At 47.4% G+C, this 23,727-nt stretch overlaps 1 protein-coding gene across 3 annotated transcripts in view; it reads left to right on the top strand.

Annotated features, from left to right (window-relative positions):
* Nucleotides 1–23,727, top strand: part of Slc39a11 (solute carrier family 39 member 11) — a 440,696-nt gene that overhangs the window by 178,655 nt on the left and 238,314 nt on the right. For 2 of the 3 annotated variants that reach the window (XM_059272057.1, XM_059272058.1), the window contains exon 5: nt 22,883–23,027. In XM_059272057.1, the coding sequence (XP_059128040.1) occupies nt 22,883–23,027 (145 nt within the window). The remainder of the gene's footprint in view (nt 1–22,882; nt 23,028–23,727) is intronic. The other variant, XM_059272059.1, reaches the window with a different exon arrangement.

Below are 23,727 nucleotides of genomic sequence, written 5' to 3'. Positions count from 1 at the left end.
GGAGTGTGCCATTTCCTGGGGGGGGGGGAGGGATGAGCAGTAGGCCACGTGAGACCTTAAATGACCTTCAGAGAAGAAGGGGGAGTGTGTGTGTGTGTGTGTGTGTGTGTGTGTGTGTGTGTGTGTGTATGCTTATGTAAGGTGAGGGATGGATAGCAAATACAGACCTTGATCTTTTCTGTGAGTAGATTCTTGACGTAGACTATGTGGTGGTATTGTGTTCCCCAAAATATTGTGCACCCTAATAAACTTATCTGGGGTCAGAGACAGAACAGCCATTAGATACAAAGGCTAGAAAACGGTGGCACTCACACCTTTAATCCTAGCATTCCAGAGGTAGAAATCCCTCTGGATCTCTGTGAGTTCAAGGCCACATTGGAAACAGCCAGGCATGGTGACACATTCCTTTAATCCCAAGAAGTGAGCCTTTAATCCCAGGGAGTGATGGTAGAAGGTAGAAAGATATATAAGGCGTGAAGACCAGAAACTAGAAGCATTTGGCTGGTTAAGCTTTCAGGCTTCTAGCAGCACAGTTCAGCTGAAATTCATTCTGGATGAGGACTCAGAGGCTTCCAGCCTGAGGAACAGATCAGCTGAGAAACTGGCAAGGTGAGGTAGCTGTGGCTTGTTCTGTCTCTCTGATCTTCCAGCATTCACCCCAATAACTGGCCTCAGGTTTCATTTTATTTAGAAGACCTTTTAAGTTTCCTGCTACAAGACTGTTAACCAGAAGCCTCATTAAAAAGATGTTTTAGTTTATGTGTGTGTCTCTGTGTAGTATGTGCATATGTGTATGCCTGTGAGGAGCCAGGAGAGGGGGTTGGATCTTATGGAGCTGGTGTTAGAAGGGGTTGTGAGCTGCCCATGTCGGTTTTGGGAGCTCAGATCCTCTGCAGGAGCAGCAAGTACTCTTAACTATTGAGCCATCTCTTCAGCCGCCACTCCTGCCCCAACCCCAGTGTGTTTTAGCTTAAGTTTTCAACCATTTCCATTCTCAAGTTTGTCTTCAGACGTGGCTGTCATAAGCCCTTATCTTGCACTCATTTCTTTCTTCTGGATCGTTCCCTGCAGAGAACAGAGAAATCGGAGCCTGAGACAGAAAGCATAGAACAGGAGACACAAGAGGTCTGGGGGATTTGGGGACAGGGTACAGGCCTCTGCTACATTGTTCATAACGGTGACACTATCGAAGGCCAGCTGTGTCACAGGTGTGGAGTAACATCAGGGATCTTCTGAGTCCCACACCTGCCACAGCTGCAGGCCAAAGAAGGGCCAGTGGGGAGCCCAGTGCACCCGCTCACAGGACTCAGAACTCCCTGAGGGAGATGAGTCTCCATCCTCTGCTTTGCTTTGGCAGGAGGCTCCCTCTCAGCTTCTGATGAAGTTAGGGTCCTCAAGTGGCCCAGGAGTCTAGTGTCCCCTCCCGCAGACCCTTCTGGACAGCTGTCTCCTCAGCGAATCCAGCCCCTGCCTGCACTGTTTGAGTGGTCGCTAGATGGGAATCTGCAGGTCAAATGCTGCGGACTGCTTTCTCTGCTTTAGCCCTGTTACTGCTGCAGAATGGTCTGAGCTTGGATCCGTGTGAACCCGAGAATGATGGGGCTGCCCCACACTTCCTCCCAACAGCAGCACCTTGTCCCTGCCTCTCTGTGGTTCAGCCATGGTCTGCTGGGATTCCTCTTTGCTTTCTACCTGAATGGAGAAGGTTAGTGTCAGTGAAACATTGCCATAGGCAGAGGCCACCTGCTGGGATCTCCAGGGTCTCATGTCCCAGAACAAGCAATTAGGCCTGGGATATGTGCAAAGTGGGAGATACAGGGATAGTTTTTCAAGAGAGAAAGGGTGAAAGTGGGCCAGGGCTGGAGAAATGTCAGAGGTTCAGTGGTGCCGGTGTGGGGTAGATGGGGACATTTATGTGGTGTGCACTTGTCTGCACATGTTTATTATGGCTGCCTTGGTGGGGGAGGGGCCCTACTTTATCTACCTAGAGTTCTTTTCTGTTGTGATGGTTAGTGTTAGAATCACTTGGGAGATGGGCCTCTTGACAAGCCTGTGGGGGGTCTTCCCACATCATTAGTGCGGGACACATTATGGGTGGGACCACTTCCTGGGCATGGGATCCTGGACTGTCAAAAGTAGAGAAAGCAAGTGAACACTAACTTGCATGCATTCATTGCTCTGTTCCTGATGAGCGATGCTACGTGATCAGCCTCTTCAGGCCCCTGCGCTTCCCCACCATGCTAGACCAAACCATTAAGCTGTGAGCTGGAACACACCAGTTTCTCCCTTCCGTTGCTTTGGTCAGAGTAATTTCATCAGGGCAGTGGGAAAATAAACTAAGAATCGCACATTAATGCTAATGTCGCTCTCTCTGCCCTACTCTGGCTTCTGAGTGCTGTGGCTGCTGAGTGGCTGCTCCTGTGCCTGTTTCTGGGTCCAGATAAGGCAGTATTGCAAATGCCAGAGAGGGGGAGGTGGGAATGGGAGGAGCAGAAGGCTGTAAGGGAGGCATCTGGCTGCTGGTACAGAGGGAAAACTCAAGTCCCTCTGGGAATGGGTGTGACCCCTATATCTGGGATTTAACCCCTGGCTGCTTATTTGTCCTCATTGATTTTGGGAATGCTGGTCTTTTAACTGCCAGAAGGTTAAAGGCTGGCTAAGTGTTTTGGGGACTTATAAATATCATTTGAACTAAAGCTAAGTTGTCTGACCCTCACTGACAACCCCCCCCCCCCCCCTGCATTCAAGTGCATGGAAATGGGGAGTGGGTGTTGGGCTATGCTGGCCTTTCTCCTGGGTACCAACCCCCAGGCTCACAGTCTCTTCAGGTGAATCTGTGGCCCCGGGGACAGTATTCTGGGGGCCATTATAGGCTGGGATGCATTCTTTGCTGTCACTTCTATGAAAACCAGGTCCTCAGCCCTCCATAATTTAAAAAAATATTAGTGATAAAGTCAGCATTGTCTTTGATGAGTAATTGTTCTTAGCATTCAATCCATGTCCTAGTAACCGGGGAGATGAAGGCATCTTCTTCTGGATGGTTTCCTGTGTATTAATGCACATGTCTTAAAGATGTACATGTTGCTGGATGAATTGAAAACCTAGAGGCAGGGGTGGCAGGGACAAAGGTGGGAGGATCAGGAGTGTGGTGACACATTGTTCTCACCTCATTTCCTGGTGTCCACTCCGAGGTAGCAGAAAGTACTAACTCTGTCCCCAAGAGATGTCTTCCTCATCTTTTAAAAGCATTTTTATTAGCAGGCATTACTCATGGGCAACGCTGAGTTTAGTTGAGCTTTCTTAAACAGGCACAGTCTGTATTTTGGTCATATTTACCTTAGGCTCCCTTCTTCCGCCTTCTTGCTGGTCCTTTCTTCTCTCATGGGCCTAGATGCTCTTTCAGTGGTTCATTGAAGTGGATCATGTCTTCTGTTGCCCTCTGCCATCACTGCATCTTTCGTAAGTGGGGAGGGCCGGCTGGGTTGGAGGAACTGTGTCTTCCATGGAGTGGCAGTTGGTGGCTTTTTTTCTGGAACTAGAACATCTACCAGATGGATGGGTGAATGCCCTACAGTCTCACGAACACATGTTGAAATGGCAGGGTCAGTTACATATCAGCAGAACTTACTCTCTGCTCAGACTTGTCAGCTCTTGAGGTGCTGAGATGGAGGCCTCTATCTATCTGGGTCTCCTCCATCTTGGGGTCCTTCCTGCTTGTTAAACTTCTCTCCTTCTTCCTTGTCCTGCCCTCCATCTTGGCGTCACCCCATCCTTGCTGTCACCCTAACTCTTTCGGTGGTTCTCTTCCTCTCTCGTGTTATGCTAACCCCACTGCACACTCTCATGCCCCAAAATTTCGTTTCCATTTTAAAAAAACAGGATGATTATCTAATTGATAATGTCAACAACAAAGAGTTTTCTGCCTGGTTTTTGGCATTTGAGAAGGATTTTATTGCCTCATTTAAATCATCCACCCCCTGGAGGTCATCAGCTCTCAGCTATGAGGTGGCTGATGGGACTGGAGGCCCAGTGGAGCTCTGGATCTAAATGCTAAATGGCTCATCGAGGAATCAAAAATGGCCCTATTAGCCCTGTGCGTATAACTCTAGGCTAATTTGTTCCCATCAAACTAATTACCAAGTTTGTGCTCTGCAGTGGCCTGAGAACTACCCCGTTGTTGCTCAGCATCATCCTCTTTGAGAGGAGGGCAGAAGTTCAGCCTTGTAGGAGGACCGAGGTCTTGGCTCAGTGATGCTGAGACAGGTTTGGGTTCTCTCTGGACTCACCATAGACCTTGTATCACACACAGAAAGTGTGTGTGTACCCCGAAGGGGTGTCACACCCCAGCCCACCTTTGGATTCTTGACAGCCTTGGAAGCTCCTGCCTTCTGACTCATTTATCTCTAAGAATACCACAAACCATACATTACACCTGTGTTGTATAGAGGGGAAGGTACCTGGACTTATGCTTTTTTTTATTTGCTCATTTTCCTTCCTTATTTATTTGTGTTTTTTAGGCTCTTCATATTGCTGCATTTTGTGTTTTTAATAATGTTTTACTTATTTTTTGATAATTTTATATAATAGTTTTGATCATGTTCTTTCTCTTCCCCCTACTCGTCCTAGATCTCCCCACTCTCATCCAACTTCATGTTCTTCCTCTCAAGAAAATCCAAAACCCTTGCTAGGTATGATGGTGCACACCTTTAATCCCAGCACTTGGTAGACAGAGGCAGGTGGATCTCCGTTAGTTTGAGGTCAGCCTGGTCTATGTAGTGAGTTCTATGTCAGACATGTTTTTGAGACCTTGTCTCAAAAACAAACAAATGAATGCCTCCCAAACCAAACCAAACAACAACAAAACCCCCAAACCCAAACACACACACACACACACACACACACACACACACACACACACACACTCTTGCACTCGCACACTCATAGATGGATTTTAATTTGTGTTGGCCACCTACTCCAGACCACAGGCCTGCTCTGGAGTGTGATTGATGTCCTCAGTGTCACACTGTGGTAGTTTGAACGTGGTTGGCTCGCATAATCTCATAGGGTGTGGCACTAGTAGGAGGTGTGGCTTTGTTGGAGTGGGTATGGCCTTATTGGAGGAAGTGTGTCACTGTGGGGGTGGGCTTTGAGGTTTCCTATGCTTGGAATACCACCCAGTGTATCAGTTGACTTTCTGTTGCCTGCAAGATGTGGCACTCTCAGCTCCAGCACCATGTCTGCCTGCACACCTCCACGCTTCTCTCCATGACAATAACAGATTAAACCTCTGAACTGTAAGCCGCCACCCCAATCAAATGTTTTCCTTTATTAGAGTTGCCTTGGTTATGATGTCTCTTCACAGCAATAGAACAGTGACTAAGATGTGGGTCTTTGTGTTAATTACCATCTTTATTCATTATTGCTCACTTTTCCCCTTCTGATTTGAAAGGAGGAAACTAAAACATCTTTATGGGCCCCTATAGTGGGCTACTGGGCCTTGTGTCTAGGGGGCCACTTAGCTCTGAGGCCAACAGATCTCATCCTCACAGAAGCTGAGCTCAAGCCTCTGTCTCAAAGTTTCTGGAACATTCTGTCTTACAAGTATTTGCTGATGAGTCAAGAGACATGGTATTTGGTCTATGAGGTTGGAGTTCTGGTTGAAAGGGTCTGTCTCAGGGATGTGGTCAGGTATTATGCTTTCTTATAACATTGCTTTGAATTTAGACTCAGTGAAACATATCAACCCCAGAAATCTCGGGGTGGAGGCCTCAGGGAAGAGTTTTGTGTGATAGGCATCACTGTGGGTGAAGTTCTCACATGGCCCTGACTTGCCAGCTTGTTTATGTTTTCATTCCCATGAGGTGACCAGACAGCTTCCATATGACTCTGAGTTATCATGACCCAGTAGACCCTTAGACCAGGGGCTGGCTCCTTTTTGAGGGCTAAGAAGTTTGAAGAGAGAGACACAAGTCTGCTAGCTTTGAAAAAACAAGCTTCCCTGCTGTGCCTTGTCCATGAAGGAGGCCACGTTGCCAGAACCCGAGGGCCACTAAGGGCTTAGGAGTGGTGGCCACCTGGTAGCCAGCAAGAGGATGGAGATTTCCATCCTTTATATGCAAGGAACTGAATTCATCCTACAGCCACTGTCTTGGAAGAAGACTCTGAACCTCTGATGGGGCCCAGCCTCTACCCCAGACTTGATTTCAGCCCAGGAAGCTCTGAGTGGGGTGGGGTGGGGTAAGTGAGTGGGTGGGGTGGGTGGGTGGGTGGGGGTGGGGGTGGAGGGGGTTGGGGTGGGTGGGTGGATGGGGGTTAGCCAGCTCATACCTGGACTCCTGAGCCATGAAAATAAGAAAGGGGCTTCTCCAAACTGCTGCATTTCTGACAGCTTGCTACTCAGTGGTAAGAATCTCACAGACATTTGATGCTGTGCTTTGGAATTTAGGCATAGAAAAAGAGAGAAGGGGGGGGGATGGCAGCCCCCACCCCCCCATCCCCACGGCGGGAAGCAGAAAAACAGGCCCTTAGAAGCAAGCTGCTTCAATACTGTGTCAGCTGCCAAGTCCTCATCAAGCTCAGATAAGCTGAATAATTAACTCTGCTCCAAGCAGAGAGATGCCATGGATAAAGCCCCATCCTGTTAAAAAGACATCAGATATGTTTTTCAAAGCCCCAGCTTTCCCTTTGAAGTGGTCTCCATGCCATTCACACAGTTTCCATAGTGCCTAAGTTTTCCTTCTCCTCCTACAGCCGGTCCCTTTCTCTCTACCTTCCTGTCACCCAGTGGTCCATCTTTTCTGGAAGGCTTAGTTTGCTCTGATGACCCCGGTGGACAGCTCCTTCTATGAAGCTGTGTGTCAGCCTTGGAGGTAGCTGTTATCAGGATGGGAAAAGCTGTTTTCAGAGAGAATCGGTGGTTTCAGACTCTAGTGATCAAGATCACGTGGATGTGACGTTATTGAGAAGGCAGTGGCCTAGGAGGCTAGGCAAGAGACCCAAGGACTGACAAAGCCTTGACTGTGAAGATGAGAGGGTGTGGCCGTGACTTGCTGGTCTTCTAACACCCAGTGCCAACCCATGCCCGGCACCTGGAAGCCCATCCTTTGACCTCTGCCAGAAGATTTTGGGAAACGTTATGTATGCTAACCCTGAAATGCTGCAGGAATCCAGCACTGGAACCCTCTTGACAGGTTTGGGGGTCCCAGTCTTTCTCTCCCAGCCAGCCTCTCACTGTTTGTCTTTAACTCTTCTGATGTTGATTCCCATAGTGGGTAGTGAATGCATTAGTACCCTACTGTGGCACAAGGACATCTCCATCCCTGCCGAGAATCAAACTCTCTTAGTCTATGCTTTTCATGTCAGGCCATCTTTAACAGTAGCAGAGACATTTGTTAGCTTTTTCTGGTGTAGCCTAAAGGTCTGCTCTGCAGGCTAGGCTCTTGTAAAAAAAATTTCCCTTAAAAACTGTGTGTGTGTGTGTGTGTGTGTGTGTGTGTGTGTGTGTGTGTGTGTTTTGCAGGTGCACGTGGAGACAGAATATAGCATCAGAGTCCACTGGATCTGGAATTATAAGTGAGCTGCCTAATATGGGTGCCTAGAAACAAGCCCAGGTCCTCTGCAAGAGCAGCAAATGCTCCTATCTGCTGTGCCATTTCTCCAGTGGGAGGCGTGCCAGTAGGAGCTTAAAGCAAGGGCCACATTGTGCTTGAAGTCAGGAAGAGAGAGATGAGTACCAGTGCTCAGGTCAGTTATCCGTTTGCACTCAGTCTGGGCCCTGTGGGATAGTGCCACCACATTCAAGATGAGCCTTCCTTCCTCAGTGAAACCTCCCTGGAAACACCCTCACAGGCACACCCAGGAATGCAGCTCCTAGCTGATTCCCAGTGCAGTCAAGTTGACATAGACAGGAACCACCACAGGTGCTGATGCAACCAAACCTTGCTTAGTTCCTGCTCTCTGTAGAGAGAGGTGGGTTCTTTGTGTGTGGGGGGCATCTTATGTACATCACTGAGAGGAAGTTAAGGTTCAGGACTCTGTTTTATTGTGATTCTACCATGTAAAGAGACAGAGACTATACCTAAAGGAGAGCTCTTTGCCCAGTGGTAGAGATTTGCTGCTGAATATAGTGACTGAGCACCTGTTGTGTGCACATAAATTCTTCCCGCCTTGTGGACCCATGTCTCCATGGTGATGGCTGTTTTCTTTCTTCTCTCCTCCTCTTTCTTCCACTTCCTCCTCCTCCCTCCTCCTCCCTCCTCCTCCTAGTCCTCTGCTTCTTTTTTTGACTTCATCAACAGGATCTTGTTATATGGAACAGGCCAGCCTGGAAGTCACTATCCTGCCTCAGCCTCCAGTGTGGGGCTGACCGGTGCATCCCTGCTGTGTCCGGTATAGTGTTATAGAGCCGTATTCCTTCCGGCACACTGCTGGTTGCCCCATGGGAACAGCACTGCACTGGGTGAGGGGTGGTATTTGGAAACAGAAGATCTGGCTTCAAATCTTGTCTATACGCTGAGGCAGGAGATTGTAAGTTTGAGGCCAGCCTGGGCTTCCTAATTAGTTCTAGACCTAATGTTAAAAACAACAACAACAAAACCTTGGAAGAGGGGATCAGTGGGAGTGGAAGGGGGATAAAAGAGGTCAGTATGGAGTGAATATAATCAAAACACATTATAAACATGTATAAAAATGCCCAAATAAACCACATTATTATGTATAATTAATGTATGCTAATAGAAAATTAAAAATCCTGCTTGCTCTTTTGATTGATAGTGTGATGTTCAGCGAGTCATTAACTTCTGTAAACACTGTTTCCATAAATGAGAAAGTGATTGCTAGGCCTGTCATGACGAAGTCCCCCAGACTAGATGGTTTAAAGCCTAGAAATTCATTTCCTCACAGTTTCGGGTGCCAGACATCAGAAGTGAAGGTGCTGTCAGGGTGGGGTTTGCAGTGCCTGGAGGAAGGCTCTGTCTGCACCCCCTCTTCAGCTGTGACTGACAACTCTGTCTCCTTTCGTCTTCACACTGCCCTCCTGTACATACTTCTCTCGAGATCTCCCCTTAGGAGGACATTAGTCATTGGGTTTGAGCCCTCCACCAATCTCATTGAAGTTTTTATTGTTATTTTTTTTTATAATTTATTCACCCTTTCAGCGTGTGTGTGTGTTTGTGTGTGTGTGTGTGTGTGTGTGTGTGTGTGTGTGTGTCTGTCTGTATCTGTGTACATGCATGTGTACCCCACACTGCTGTAATAGAAAAAGACTGCCCTACAGCTTGGAACAACGGGCCTCCTTCTTCTCTCCCTATACTGCCACTCAAAACGTAGAAATCCTTGCCTTTGAATTATGGACCAATACAGAGATTGTGGACAGTCTTCAGTGGCCTAGTCATTGCTTTACCATGTTCTAAGATACTTGTTTAAGCTAACACTCTCGGGGCCTGCCACAGAACAGCTTGTGGGAGGTGGTTCTCTCCTTCCATCTGGGTCTTGGTGATTACACTCAGGTTGTCAGGTGTCATGGGAAGTGCCTTTACCTGCTTCGCCATCTCTCCTGACCTCTAATCCAGTCTTAATGTAAGAGCCTCTTTAAATACCCTGTCTCCAGATATGGCTACGGAGATACCAGGGTTTGATATACAAACTTCCTTCCTAACAAGGGGAGGGAAATGACCCCAGATCTTAATGCCACCGGTCCAGCTGCCTCACTAGTGGTCTCGGACAAAATAAGAGAAAGTGTGTGAGAAGCCAAGTGTTTACAGATGAGAGTTTGTGCAGGCAGCTCCATCCCACTAACTCTTTAACTCGGGATCCATGCCAAGCCTGTTTCTTTCTAGCCCTATCCATCTTCTGCTCCACACCTCTGGACATGGCTTCCCAGCTGAGGTGAGGGCTCTGGTCTCCTGGGCAGTCATCCGCTGGGGGTTGTGACTGGCTGGGGCTGGCTCTTGGACAGGTGTGGTCAGCGTTTCTTTCCTTCCAGCTTCAAGGGATGTCATTGGTGATTGTCAACGCTATAGAGATCGGTGGTAAACTGGACTTTGCTCTTTCTTCTCTGCACTGCTTTGACAATGGCTTGGCTTATCCATTTCTATCCGTATTTCTTTAATTTGAGGCTGATTCCTTAGAGAGTAGTTACCTTCTTAGTTTTCCTAATCTTCATCTAGTGTAGCTCGAAGGGTTATGCATACAAGCCTGTTGGACAAGTTCTACTGAACCGTCTCCTCACATGGTGAGCATAGACCTTTGCTCACAAAGTGGTGAGATTTGAGATCGAGGCTACTAGCTACCTTTTCCCTCCTCAATGAAATAGAAACAGGTCCACTGTATGATAATGAGCCTGGACTGGAATTTCTAAGAGCCCTGCTCCCTATGACTTCATGTGCTGAACACTGATATGTTTATATATGACTCAATGATGTATGATTAAACAAAACCTGTGTTCTTTGCTGTGAGATTTCATGGAGCCATTGCCTGCTTGTGTATAGATTTTCCTACATGTATGTATCTACAGAATCTGTTCTCTCAGAGCAGCCTATGAAACAGGGAACTCTGAGAACTCATGGGCAAGGACAGATTGTTCTTAGGAGGTTTTTTGTTTTTTTTTTTTTTTTTTGTTTTGTTTTTTGTCCACACACACAGGTGTGCATGAGGTCTCAGAAGCCCAGAGAGTGATAATGTAAACAGGTCGATATTCTAGAGTACTATAAGCCAGTGACTGGGCCACTATATTAGTATGTAATTCCGAGGCAGGAAATCCTGTATTTTGAGTGGCAGTATAAGGGGGGGAAGCAGGAAGGGCGGCCAGTTGTTCCAAGGTACAGGACAGTGTTTTTCCTGTTTGACTATTATGTTTGTGCATCAAATAAAATCAATACATCTCAAGATCAGTATAAGTGTGTGTGTATTTATAAGCATAAACATGCACACGTATAAAACTAAGTATGAGTTGGGCTCATGATTTGGCTTGTCAACTGTCACAAAATGAAAAAAAAAAGGGACAATACAAATCAATCAAATCAAACAATATGTTTTTTTTTTTCATGCTTAATATTAACCACTGGCTGCAAGGTGTCAGTGGTACTGGCTTCCATGATCAGCTCCCAGGGGTCCTGACAGCTCTATCCCATGAAGGTGCTGAGCTCACCCAATGAAATTCTAGAACCTTGTGGAGACTCCTGCCATCTCTCTGGGGTCCCGGGGCTGTGTGGAGTAAGTGGCCCACTCTGGGCTCAGACAATGTTTGTCTGTGGAGCTGACCTTTATGCTTGCCCTGTCCTCTCTCCACAGACGTGTCCAGTCACAGCACTGTAACCCATTCACCCAGACATGTACATGCAAATGAGGCCCCCAAAATCCAGCAGTGTGGTGGTTGATGCTGGCGTTTCTTCAGAATATCATTGTAATAAAAATATAACATAAAAAAATCTGAAACTTGCGGATCTCTGAGGATGTGTCCTGTTTTAGGTGGAAGAGACTGAGCTCATGGGTTTAGGCTGGAGCAGTTATCTATAGTCTAGATCCAGAGGGAGCTGTCAGGGGCCCAGGGCTAGGTTCTCATGTTGCATGGCATATTCCCTCTGCCCGTGCATATGCCATGGATGGCAAAGGTGCCACAGACTCCTCCCAGATGACACTGATCCTCTGAGGCCACAACACTGCGTGTGCTCCTGATAAGGAGCACCACAGATTTGGTCATGCTTCTGCACAGTCAGGATGCTCTGGCTTGGTTTGGTCTATGGGATGATAGCAAATTTGATTCAAGCTGAGATTTGAAAGCTCTTTAATACTGGAGGCCAGTTTCAAGTTTACCACACACCAACCCAGCCTACCTGCATGGAGGATAAGCAGTCCCCAGAGAGGAGTCAGTGGTTCGCAGCCAGTAGTTAGCCAGTCCAGATAGATGTGTGTGTCATCCCAGACCATCCACCCCTTGGTGAGCCACTAGCTGGGTAGAAGTATGAGTGAGACCCACCACACCGGCATCAGAGCCTAATGGACTGTAGAACAATAATAATTGATGGTGGTTTAAAACCAACAGTTGGGGTTGGGGGTTGTTACCTTAGCAACAGGTACCTGAAACACATGCTGGTTTTTTTTTTTGTTTTTTTTTTTTAAGATTTAGGCATCTGAGGTTCTTTTGTCAGATAGTCAGGAAAACATTGCCTAAGGAGGACCAGAAGGGACTCACTGGCTTACAGGGATGCAATTTAGTGCTATGTAGGATGAGGGCTGGCGTTAGCTGACAGCCATCAAGTCATCTGTGAGTGGAGAGCAAAAAGCAAATTACTTTATTGTATCTTTATTGCTTTAAGGAAAACCACATTTTGAACAAAAAGAAATAGCATACTGATTTGGAAAGCTTCCCTACCCTGTCTCTCTGTCACCCACACCAGCAGGACATTCAGCTCTTTGGAATCAAAGCCAAGAGTTGCCTACCTAGGATTCCTCTTGGCTGTCCCTACAGATCCTCTCAGAGCTATACCTTTGTAAAACACTGCCATATTTTGAAATCTGTTTGATGCGATTAAATAGGCTTGATGTATGAATAGTAATTGATTGGCATCAGAAATAGGAGAAAGCTTTGTCTCACAAAAAAACAGTCATCACACATTTATATAGCTTAAGTATAACCAGAAGTCAGTAATGGATGGCTTCCACGTGGAACTTGAAGACCAGGTCATCCACAGGTGGGAGGAAACAGAGAGATGTGGCCTTGGAGGATGCTTGGTGTCCAGGTGGGAAGAGATCACCTGAGCAGGGAACAGGATGGGTTTCCAGTCCTGTGTCTGACAGGAAGGGAAGCGGAGTGAGGCATTTTGGGTGCAGAGTTCCAGCTTGCACATCCTCTTGAGGTTTTGGACCTCATACTGGTAGCTGCTCATGATGGTCTCTAGCATGGAAACGGAGATGCGGGGATTCCCGCCCTTGTGATCAAACAACGAGCCGAGGTGCATTTGAGCCCCTTTTCCCCCTTTCCATCCGCAGATGTCCGTCCACATCTTCCTTCTCTGTAGCGTAGATGGTTTTCTTGGTCTGGAGATTTCATTGTATGGTTAATTCCCTTGAGTTACCTGTATGTTGAGCAGTGTGCGGGGCTCCTGAAAGCAGCACTATGGGATATATAGTGCCTGCTTGAAGAGCCTTGTGGTTATAGCAGGGCCACAGAACATGGTAAGTTTTCATTTTGGTCAACAGATGGCCAAAGCATGCATATGTCAGGGGAGGACAGAGGGGCACATTGAACCAGAGGAGGCTGGGTGCATCCACGAAGGCTTCCCAGAATACAAGAACTTGGAGCTTTGACCCTGCCTTGCTGACTGTTCATTGGATAGCATCCTTGTTGCCATAAGAACAAAGGACTGAGGCTGAGTTAGAGATGAAAGACTGTGTCCCGGAAGAGCTGAGAGGATTGTACTTTACAAGTCACTAGGAACTCGTAATTGTCATTTTCATCTCTATGGCCCCACAGTCCCCGAGTGTCTGGTAACTTGAGGTAAGGGGGACATCAGTGATATCAATCTTAGGGCTTGAGGTAGGACTGTACCCCAAGCCCCTGTGTCTGTTCCACACAGTGTCCTCGTTTGTTTTGAGATGACTATTCCTCATCCTGAGCTGATCTGGCCCTGGGCAGAAGGCCATGCTGGGTTCCCTTTGAGAGAAAGTCATTCATTATGTAAGTGTTATTCATATTCGAGCTGGTGATCAAGGGCGACATTTAATTTTTTTTCCATTATGTGGAATAATTTAAGATTATGTTATCAGTGTCATTTTTATGGCAACTTCTCAGCCATAAAAACAGCATCAATTATTCAACATGTCACCTTGTGTGTCTGGGTTAAGTGGGGTTGGCGGGAGGTAGAGGTGGGCAGGGACAAAAGTAAGCTCAGGTGTCGCTCCAAGCAAGTGGCCCTGTGGCTCCTTCCTCACCCTGGCTGAGTCCCTGATGACAGAGTTCTCTGCTCCCTTCTCACCTGGCGTAATGTCCCCCAGGGGGCGCCAATTAATTCCCTGACCTTTCTCTTGACTCTTCCCCAGGGAGTTCTGACTTCTTCGTAGACCTTACTTAAAGAGTCTTTGTTCTAGGAGACTTGGACTCTCACAGCCCACAGAGTCTAGATTGTATGATACTGGAGACAAAGCTAAGGATTCTCCACCCCAAACCCTGTGAGCATGATAGCTGGTATATGTGGGAAAGTCAGATCCATGGGCTGCCAGCATGAGAGCCTGGCCAGCAGTTTTTTCTCCCTGGATGCTGTTGTTGGTAGCTTTGGGATGTCCTAGCAGGGAAGAAAAAGAGTGCAGGTGACGTGAAGCACAGTGAAGGTCGCTACTGGTACCTGAGGCAGATGTGTCCGACTGTCTACAGTGAGTTTGGAAGATGGCAGGGCCTTCAGGGATGGGGTACCCATTACCATTTATGGAGCTGTGTTTTGCATTTAGTTCACTGTTTTATCCTCCATACGAGCGAGGATAAAACAATGTTTGAGGGTGGAAGGTGAAGGTTGGGAGTGCCGTCAGCAAGTGAGAAAGGAGCCCTGGATGCTGCTGCCTGAGGGTGAGTGTGTCCCTTCCATAATACTCTCTGGTGTGTGTGTGTGTGTGTGTGTGTGTGTGTGTGTGTGTGTGTGTGTGTGTGTGCGCGCGCGCGCGCGCGCGCGCGCGTGCCCCCCATAGGAGGCTGATTTTACCTTCCCCTTGTTTGAGACAACATCTTGTTCATTACTGCCTGAGTCCAGGGAGCTGGCCTAGAAGTGCCTGGAGATCTTGTTTTCTGCTTCCCATCTTCCTATTAGAGTGCAGGGATTTCAGATGTGCGCCCTGCTGTATCTGCTTTTCCGTGGATGCTGATATCCAAACTCAGGTCATCAGGTTTATATAGCAAGCTCTTTATCTGTGGAGCCATCTCCCTAGCCATATTGACTTGTTTGGGGTGTATGTATGTGGGTAGTTCTGGGCAGTTTCTTCCTCACGTGGGGACAGCAAAGCAAGGTGAACAGAATCAGCCGTAGGTTCTGGGCGTGCATACTGCATCCTGAGTCCTTTTGTGTTCATGTGAGGCACGTGCGGAATCACTGTCCCTCCCCCTGTGCCCTCCCCTCCGGTCCCACCTTTCTTTCAGCTCTCCTTCCCCTTATTTGTATTTTCTCTGTATTTCTTTTGGAAAATGCTATTCATCCCAGCTCCTGCCACTTTGCAGGAGTGGGTGGAAACCATCTTGTGTATTGTGGGCCAGACACTGGCCTCAAACCACGCATGGTAAAAGTAATAATAACAGTAATAATTGTAATTCTGCTGCATGAGCATGGAGATTTCCAGTTCTGGAGCCATGGATGGGGTGTTGCCTCCTACCTCCAGCAGCCCACTCCTGACTTTCTGTATGGAGTTGGGTTAGGAGTCGTGGGTGGAAATGGGGGAGGAAGGGCAGGGCAAGAGGTCGGAGGGGTGTGGGAAGGAAGTGGAACATTCTTCTTGTAGGAGGAGCCAGCCTCCTGTTTTACACACTGCCATTTGGAAGCTGTGAGGTGACACAGCAAACCTGAGCTGTCCAAAACCCTTGTGGTGGGGAGGGGGAGAAAGGTGACTCACCCTCTAATCATCAGCCAGGCACTCTCAGGGCTGTGGCAGAAAGTCAGGAACAGCTGGCCTCAGTCACATGTGTGTCCTGGAGAGATATATGCTCCCTTTGCCCATCTTATGGGGCTACCAGGTTCTAAGGAGGGAATGCGAGTGGAAAATCATTGTGGAGATTAGAGTGCGTTAGCCCTGGAAATGGAAGGAAGATGGCCACCACAGCATCATGAGAAAGGCAGGAAGGCCTTTCGCTCTCCATCCCTGATGCCTCCTGCCAGGCTGAGGCTGCGTTTATGGAGGGCAGCTGTATACAGAACTCTTACCCTGTCACCTGGACACAGCAAGGCAGGGCTCCCCAAAACAGCGATGTTGTCAGCCCAGGCCAAGAGCCACCTTATGCCTGGAGATGCCGTCTCTCCCCTTCCCTCACTGCCGGGACATCATGAGGAAGCCACCAAAGCAGAGTTCATGTGTCCCATTGGGAACTGTTCCTGGAAGGGTGTGGGGGTGTGGGGGTGTGGAGGTGTGGGTGTGGGGTCATAGTCCTGCATTTTCCTCATCAAAGTCTGAGAGCAGAAGGAGAAGAATGTTGGGAGTGCCATCAGCAAGTGAGAAAGGAGCCCCGGATGCTGCTGCCTAAGGGTGGAGACGATGAAGGGGTTGCAGGTGTAGACGTATAGGAGAAGGGGTACCATCCCAGGTCCCCCTTGGAGATGCTTGCATACCTGAGCCCACCTATCTTTTTTCTTTTAAGTTAATACTTGTCAGTTGTCCATATTCCATCCATGCATGCAACAGGTATAGATCAAGTCTGGCTTCCCTTCTCTATACTCCCTACTCCCACACGCTTTCCCACCCCTAGAGAGCGCTATTGTATGTCTCGGGCTGACTGTCTAGTGTCTACGAGAAAGAGCCTATGGTGCTTGACATTCTGTGGGTCTGGATGATCTCACCTAACCTGAGCCCTCCACTCTCATCCAGCTTGCTGTAAGTGATAGCATTTTGTTCTCCATTGTGGTCAAATTGTACCTACATCACATTTTCTCCTCCCGTTCTTGTACTGACGGGCGTATCTTAGCTACGGTCAATATGCTGCAGTAGACACAAGGCCTCAACCTTCTGAAGGATAAATGTGTGATCAAGCATGTTGATGGTGGGGGGACAGGTGGGCATGGACACAGGTGAGATATCTCAGTCCTGTTCCAGCTTTTTAAAAGGGAAGTCTGTTGGAGCTGGAGAGATGGCTCAGTGGTTAAGAATACTTGTTGCTCTTGCAGAGGACCAGAGTCCAGTTCCTAGCACCCACATGGTGGCTCACAACCATCCATAACTCCAGTTCCAGGGGACTTATACTCTCTTCTGACCTCTTTGGGAACCGGGAGCTCATGTGATACACAAACATAAATGCATGTAGCCAAAACACACTCATAAAATGAGATAAATAATATCTAAAAAGGGAGGCTGTCTTATTTTAAAAAATGTTTGCTTAGTTGTGTGTGAGAGAGAGAGTCAGAGAGGTGGAGAGAGATGGAGAGAGAGAGGAGGGAGAGGGAGGGAGGGAGGGAGAGAGAGAGAGAGAGATAGAGAGAGAGAGAGAAACACACAGGGGTGCACATGTAAAGGGGAAACACATGGAGGATAACTTTCAGGAGCCTGTTCTCCCCCTCTGCTGTGGAATCTGGGGATCAAACTCAGGTCTTCAAGCTTATAACTTCTAAGCCAGTGGTTCTCAACCTGTAGGTCGAAACCCCTTGGGGGTCAAACCAACCTTTCACAGGAGTCGCCTAAGGCCATTGGAAAACACAGGTATTTACATTCCGATTCACAACAGTAGCAAAATTACAGTTGTGGAGTATCAATGAAAATAATTGTATGGTTGGGGGTCACCACAACATGAGGAACTGTATTAAAGGGTCACAGGGTTAGGAAGGTTGAGAACCACTGCTTTACACCATCTTGCTGGCCCTAGAAGGGCGACTTCTGAGTGAAGTTGGGGTAGACACTTCAGTGTGCTTCCTCCTCCTCCTGCAAGCATGGATATGAAGCAACGCAGTCGCCAGATCTGGCTTGATGGGGAGCGGTAGAAAGATCTGAGGGCTAAGGGGATGCTACAATAGGTTTTTCTTTTCTTTTTTCTTAAATGCCATCTTCACAGAGAGGCCACTATCTACACTGTGACCCAAGGATCACACACCCCTCCATGTTTAATCATGGCAAAGCTTACATGAATCACTGAACATCTCATCCATCACAATACTGGGAACAAGGGTGGCTATAACCCATGGCTGTGACATATTTTTCATTTGTTTGTGCATTTACTCATTTTTTTGTGTGTGGTATATGTGTGGGTGAAAACACACATGTATGCACATACATGTGGAGACTAGAGGTTGATGCTAGATGTCTTCCTTGACCATTCTCTGTCTTGTTTTCATTGAAGCTGAGACTCCTCAGTTCTCTAAGCTGGTTAACAATGAGCCCCAGGGATCTGATTGTCTCTACCTCCTCAGAGCTGGGTCACAGACACCACCACCATGCCTGGCTCTTACTTGGATGCTTAGTTCCAAACTCAGTTCCTCATGCTTCCACAGTAAACACTTGATCCTCTCAGCCACTTCCCCAGTCCCTTTCTTCCAAACATGGTCACTGTTCAGGTCTCCAGTTGTTCAATCTGTCATTGATTGTTTGTTATGGTCTCTCAAAGGAGAAGGGATGGTTCGTGCAGAATGGGAATTGGCCCTTTTATATCTCACAGAGCTGCAGAGCTCTGGTAGACAGTTGATGCTTAATTAAAAATGTATTGAGTCGTGAGGGCAGGCAGGCAGCAGTTATCTGAGAAAGTGACAGAATTCTTTTCTTGGTAGTAACAAGAGCTCAGAGTTCCCAGCATTAGCCTGTAATAGCACAGGGAGCTGTGAGGTCCTGGTCAGCCTAAATCTTTCAAAAGCAGGGCTTCTCCACATTAGTGATGCTGTCATTGGATTGCCGTTTGCTCTGAGGCTGTCCCATACACGATAGGCTATTGAGAAACACCAGAAAAGCCACCCACACGCCCACTGGAACAGCCAAAGATGCTGATTTCTCTGTGTTCCGAGGTCTGGGGAGGGGAGACTAAAATCACCCTGTTAAAAACCATTGTCCTAAATCAACCTGATTGTCTCCAAGTTGTGCCTTCCTGGAGGGCTTCAGTGGGAGAGCAGCCTCAGCCTCAGCGTGGTGCACATGAATGCAATGGCATTTTCCCTGTAATGAAGCGATCCCCTCCCCACCTCCATCTTTCTCCCAGTTCTTCTTCAATCACATCATCAAAGCAGGAAGACAAAGGAAGGGACGTCAGCTGTTACCCTTTCGTGGTGAAGCATGCCTTTATTGCTACAGTGATCTGTCAGATAGCAGCGGGAGATGTAGAATTAGAAATAATTAAAGCATATAAACAAACAAAGAGCTGCGACTCTGTGGCCCACGGCTCATCACGCAGATACCAGCTGTCACCCGAAAGTAGTTGAAGGGGCCTTCTGCAGAGGTGTGGACTGTCTTGCTCGGAGTTTCTCATCCACCCAGGATTCTGTCCATCTGTGGTGCCAGCCTTGACCATGATGCCAAGAGCCAGATGCCCCTCACTGTGACAGAGGGGGATTCCAGGATTCAGCATAGAAGCTGGGGACTGTGTGGGACTGGCCAAGCAGAGATGGGGGTTCTGCCTTTCCCTACTTTCAAACAAGATTAAATGAGGCATTGGTACTCTTGTTAAAGTACTCCATTGAAGGTTTGATGTATGAAGAATTAAGAAACTATAGATGCATGCAAAAAAAAAAAAAGATGTGAGGCACCCTGCAGTGTTCATGTTTAACATTTAATTAGAAAGAAATGATGAAATAAAATATTTGAGTCTTTAGAGTTTCTTCTTGTCCTTGATCATCATGGCCATGAGAAAACAAGAAGATGTGTGTGTGTGTGTGTGTATATGTGTGTGTGTGTGTGTGTGTGTGTGTATGTGTGTGTGTAAGGTACAGCCTGGCACACCTTTTCTGAAATTCTTTCCTGAAAGAAATGTCCCCAGCGGAAGCTTTACTATGTATGTCTTTCTTGGCTTCTTGGACTTCTGTTCTCTGAACTGTTGTTGTCTAATGCTGGGCCTTCCCCACTGTGATGGACTGAAAGCCTCCAAAACTGTGAGACAAAATAGATGCTTCCCCCTCACTCTGCCAGGTGGTTTTTTTAATTTAATTTAAATTTTTAATTTAATTTAATTTAATTTTTTTATGGTGATAGAGAAGTAACAAATACAGATAATTGGTACCACGATTGGGGGATTGGCATGACTAACCCTGATTATATATTTCTCAAGCCTTTGGAACTTGTATTTGGGAACAATTTGGGAACGTTTAGAGGTGTGGGCCATAGATGCCCTAGAAGCTGTAAGCAGAACTTAGTGGATGATTCTGCTGGAAGCTCAGGCGCCCAGAATCCCCTAAAAACCCTGTAAAGAATGTGCTCTGCTGTGGATATCGCTCTATATAAATAAAGCACTGATTGGCCAGTGACCAGGCAGGAAGTATAGGCGGGACAAAGAGATAGGAGAATTGAGGAAGGAGGAAGGAAAGGGAGACCGGCTGGAGCCACCGCCAAGACAAGGAAGATGTAAAGTACCGGTAAGCCACAAGCCACATGGCAAAGTAAAGATTAATAGAAATGGGCTGAATATAAGAGTGAGAGCTAGACAATGATAGGCCTGAGCTAATGGCCAAACAGTTTAAATAATGTAAGAGTCTGTGTGTTTATTTTATAAGTGGGCTCTGGGACTGGCGGGACTTGGCGGTGGGAGCTGGAGAAAAATTCTCCAGCTACAGTGCTCATCTGGTTCCTGATGGGGAGAATCACTTTACTGAGAGTTGGACTACAGACCATGCATGTTATGTCCTAGCAAAGACTTTTGTCTACATTTACCTGTGTCCTAAAACTTGGTTGGAGGCTGATTTGAAAGTAGTAGATAGGGCTGGAGAGATGGCTCCCTAGTTAAGAGTGCACACACTGCTCTTGCAGAGGACCTGATTTTGATTCCCAACAACCACTCACAATCATCTGTAACTCCAGCTCCGTGGGTATCCAATGTCTGTGGCCTTTGTAGGCATCTGCACACACACACACACACACACACACACACACACACCACATGCACACACACAATTAAAAATAATAAAAAAGAAAGTAAGGAATAAATTAACTTGGCAGAGGAGTTTCACAGATAGCATAATGTTTAGGTGGTGGGATGGTTATTGCTGGCTTCTTTTAGTCATGTTTATAGTGAGAATTGTGAGCAGAAAAGCAGGGCAGAAAGATTTGAAAATATGAAGACTAGAAAAAGAATCAGTTGAAAGTTGTGGGCAAAGAGGGTATAGTTTGTAAAGAGATTAGTTATGTTAAAGAGAAGCGAGACACTTTGCACTGAGACAATTGGATGTTGGGCTAGACCCCACTCACAGCATACTCCAAAGTATAAATCCACAAACTCCTCTGAAGGATTTTTTGTGTGTGTGTGTGTGTGTGTGTGTGTGTGTGTGTATAGTGAACACCAGAATTTCTTGCTTACACAGGACTATCTAGGGAATTGTTTTCTCACTTGTAGCTCTGGTCAAATCTGGTCTGGCTATTTAACATGGTGGCAGACTTGGACATTGTCTCTTTAGTGTTTGGTTTAGCAGGCATATGGAATGCAAGAGGTGCTGTAGAGGCTTCCACGCAGATGTAGACAGATTTTTCTTTGGGCTGCCAGCTCACAGAAAACAACATGGAGACTTACTATGATTTATTAAGTCTTAGCTTAGGCTTGTTCCTAGCTAGTTCTTATAGCTTAAATTAACCCATACCTTTTAATCTATGTTCTTTTACATGGCTCAGATGCCTTCACTCTGCACATCCTGTTTCCTCAATGTCTGGCTGGTGACTCCTCCTCTTTTTTCCAGCCGTCTCTCTCTGCCCCAGAAGTCCTGCCTATCTCTTCTGCCTAGCTATTAGCCATTCAGCTTTTTATTACACCAATCACAGTGATACATCTTCACAGTGTATAACTATCCCACAACACCCAGATCTTCAAGGGTGCTTTAAAGACCAGCCTGTATATTCTAGAACCAGACTCACTGTGAGGATCTCCTGGGAAGCTGATGTGTAAATCTGTGAGAATGTGTACCCTGGACACTAGGGGTGGAGCTGTGGGGTCTAATTTTTTTTTCTGCTGGGTTTCAGTTTGTCCTTACTATTCTCCCATTTCTCCATTTTGAAGTATGAATCCTTACTCTGTGCTTTTGTAGATATGGACCTTACATATTGATTTTCCGGGAATTCACAGCTGTGAGTGTCCTTAGGCATCAGAAGAGAATTTGAACTTGGACTTTTGAGTGACGTTGAGACCGTGACTTTTAGAGGGTAGAATTCGTCTTGTTTTGTGAGGTGGACATGGCCCTTTTGCATCCTAGGAGTAGAACGCTGTGGCTTAACGTGAGGTGTCCAAGTGTCATGTTGACAAGTGGTGACCTTGTGATAGTTGCTCTTCATGGTTGACTGGGTTCCTAATAACTGATGGTGAGGCTTGTGGAGTGTCTGTGAGGGTATTCCTGAGAGAAGATTGCCTGGAGTGGGAAGATCCCTTCTGTATGTGGTCTGGACCATCTTCTCACCTTAGGGACTGGATGAGTAAGTGGAAAAAAAGGAGGAAGGTGGAGAAGTATGGGCTTGTCTCCTTCCTTTGCTTCCTGGCTGCTGTGAGGGGAAGTGCATTGTTCTGCAGAGCCTTCCCCGCCATCATAGACAGAATCATTTGAAATAGTCAGCAACATTAGCCGTTTGTCCCACAGGTTGTTTATCTGGAATTCTGTCACAGTGACCAGCAAAGGCAGCTACATGTGGGATGGATGAGTGGCCCCACGGGCTTATTTGAATGGGTCATGGTTGAAGTCTATTGTGTTCTGTGTCCAGCAGTGATAAATGTCCCATGCTCCACTGTGTGTGTGTGTGTGTGTGTGTGTGTGTGTGTGTGTGTGTGTGTGTATGTGTGTTGGGGGGGATTGGCATTTAGGGGATCGATGCCAACTCCTTAGATCTTGGGTTTTGGAACCTGAAAAGTCATCTACCTCAAAGCTTGTCGCTCTCCACACAGTCCAGCCTGTGAGAGCTGGGTTGTGTCAGGTACTCAGCCCTCGGTACCCTTAGCAGGACGTGGGTCCTGTGTCCAGACATCTGTGGGTCCTGAGGGTCTGGAGTCCCAAGGCCATGGATGGAAACGCTGTAGTGACAGTTCTGCTTCTTGTTTCAGGGTGCTGCGGAAGGTCCCCAGACGGCCCTGGCCCTGAACTTGGGCCCTGCACTGATGAAGAAGTCTGATCCTGAGGGCCCCGCCACACTGCTCTTCCCTGAGAGGGAACTTTCCATCCGGATAGGTAGCCCTGGGTTTCTTTCAGGCAAGCCTTCTGCTGCAGATGCTGAGCTGGGCCGGAGGGAGGGTCCGGACCTGGGGCTGGTGCTAGGAGAGGAGGGAACGCGGGCACTCTGCTCTTCCAGGCTGCTCACCTGACTGCTCACAGTGGTGCTCTGCCCATGCCCCATTGTTTTCTTTGTTTGCTCGTGCGAACTCTTGTCCATTGTACAGGTGGTCGGAACAGCTTTGTTGCCATTTCCGACTTGGATGAATGGACAGGGGTCACTCTGAATGGGACGGTGCTGATTTAAGTTAGAAAAGATGAGCATCGGTCCCTCCATCTCTCCAACCCTGGTGAACCCCGAGTGCCCTTTTCATTTGTGAGATACTGACTTGCTGCTTCATCTGGGGCAAGAGTGCAGCAAGCTCTTGCATTGTCTCTGTGGAGCCGGCCAGACACTTTAAAGACAATGGCAGGGGAGCGGCATCATTTCTGCGGAGTTAGAGGGAAGGGTCTCTTCCAAAGAAATCAGCTAACACTTCCTGAATCTCAGAGGGGTCCAGTCTGAGCCTGGATTCTGCCCTGCACAGCTCTCAAGCTCTGGAGTTTCTGTTCAGACTCTGCCCCGAATGCATTATCCAGGAGAAACCTTGGATGCCTTCTCTCTGGTTGACCTTCTCTGCCTCCCACAACTTCCCAGCTGGGATGTGAGTGGAGATAAAATTCATCTATCAGGATCTCA

This window comes from Peromyscus eremicus, chromosome 8a (genome assembly GCF_949786415.1).
Source record: "Peromyscus eremicus chromosome 8a, PerEre_H2_v1, whole genome shotgun sequence".
Lineage (NCBI taxonomy): Eukaryota > Metazoa > Chordata > Mammalia > Rodentia > Cricetidae > Peromyscus > Peromyscus eremicus.
The sequence above is the reverse complement of the archived record's forward strand: the minus strand, read 5'-3'. Positions and strand labels throughout refer to the sequence as shown.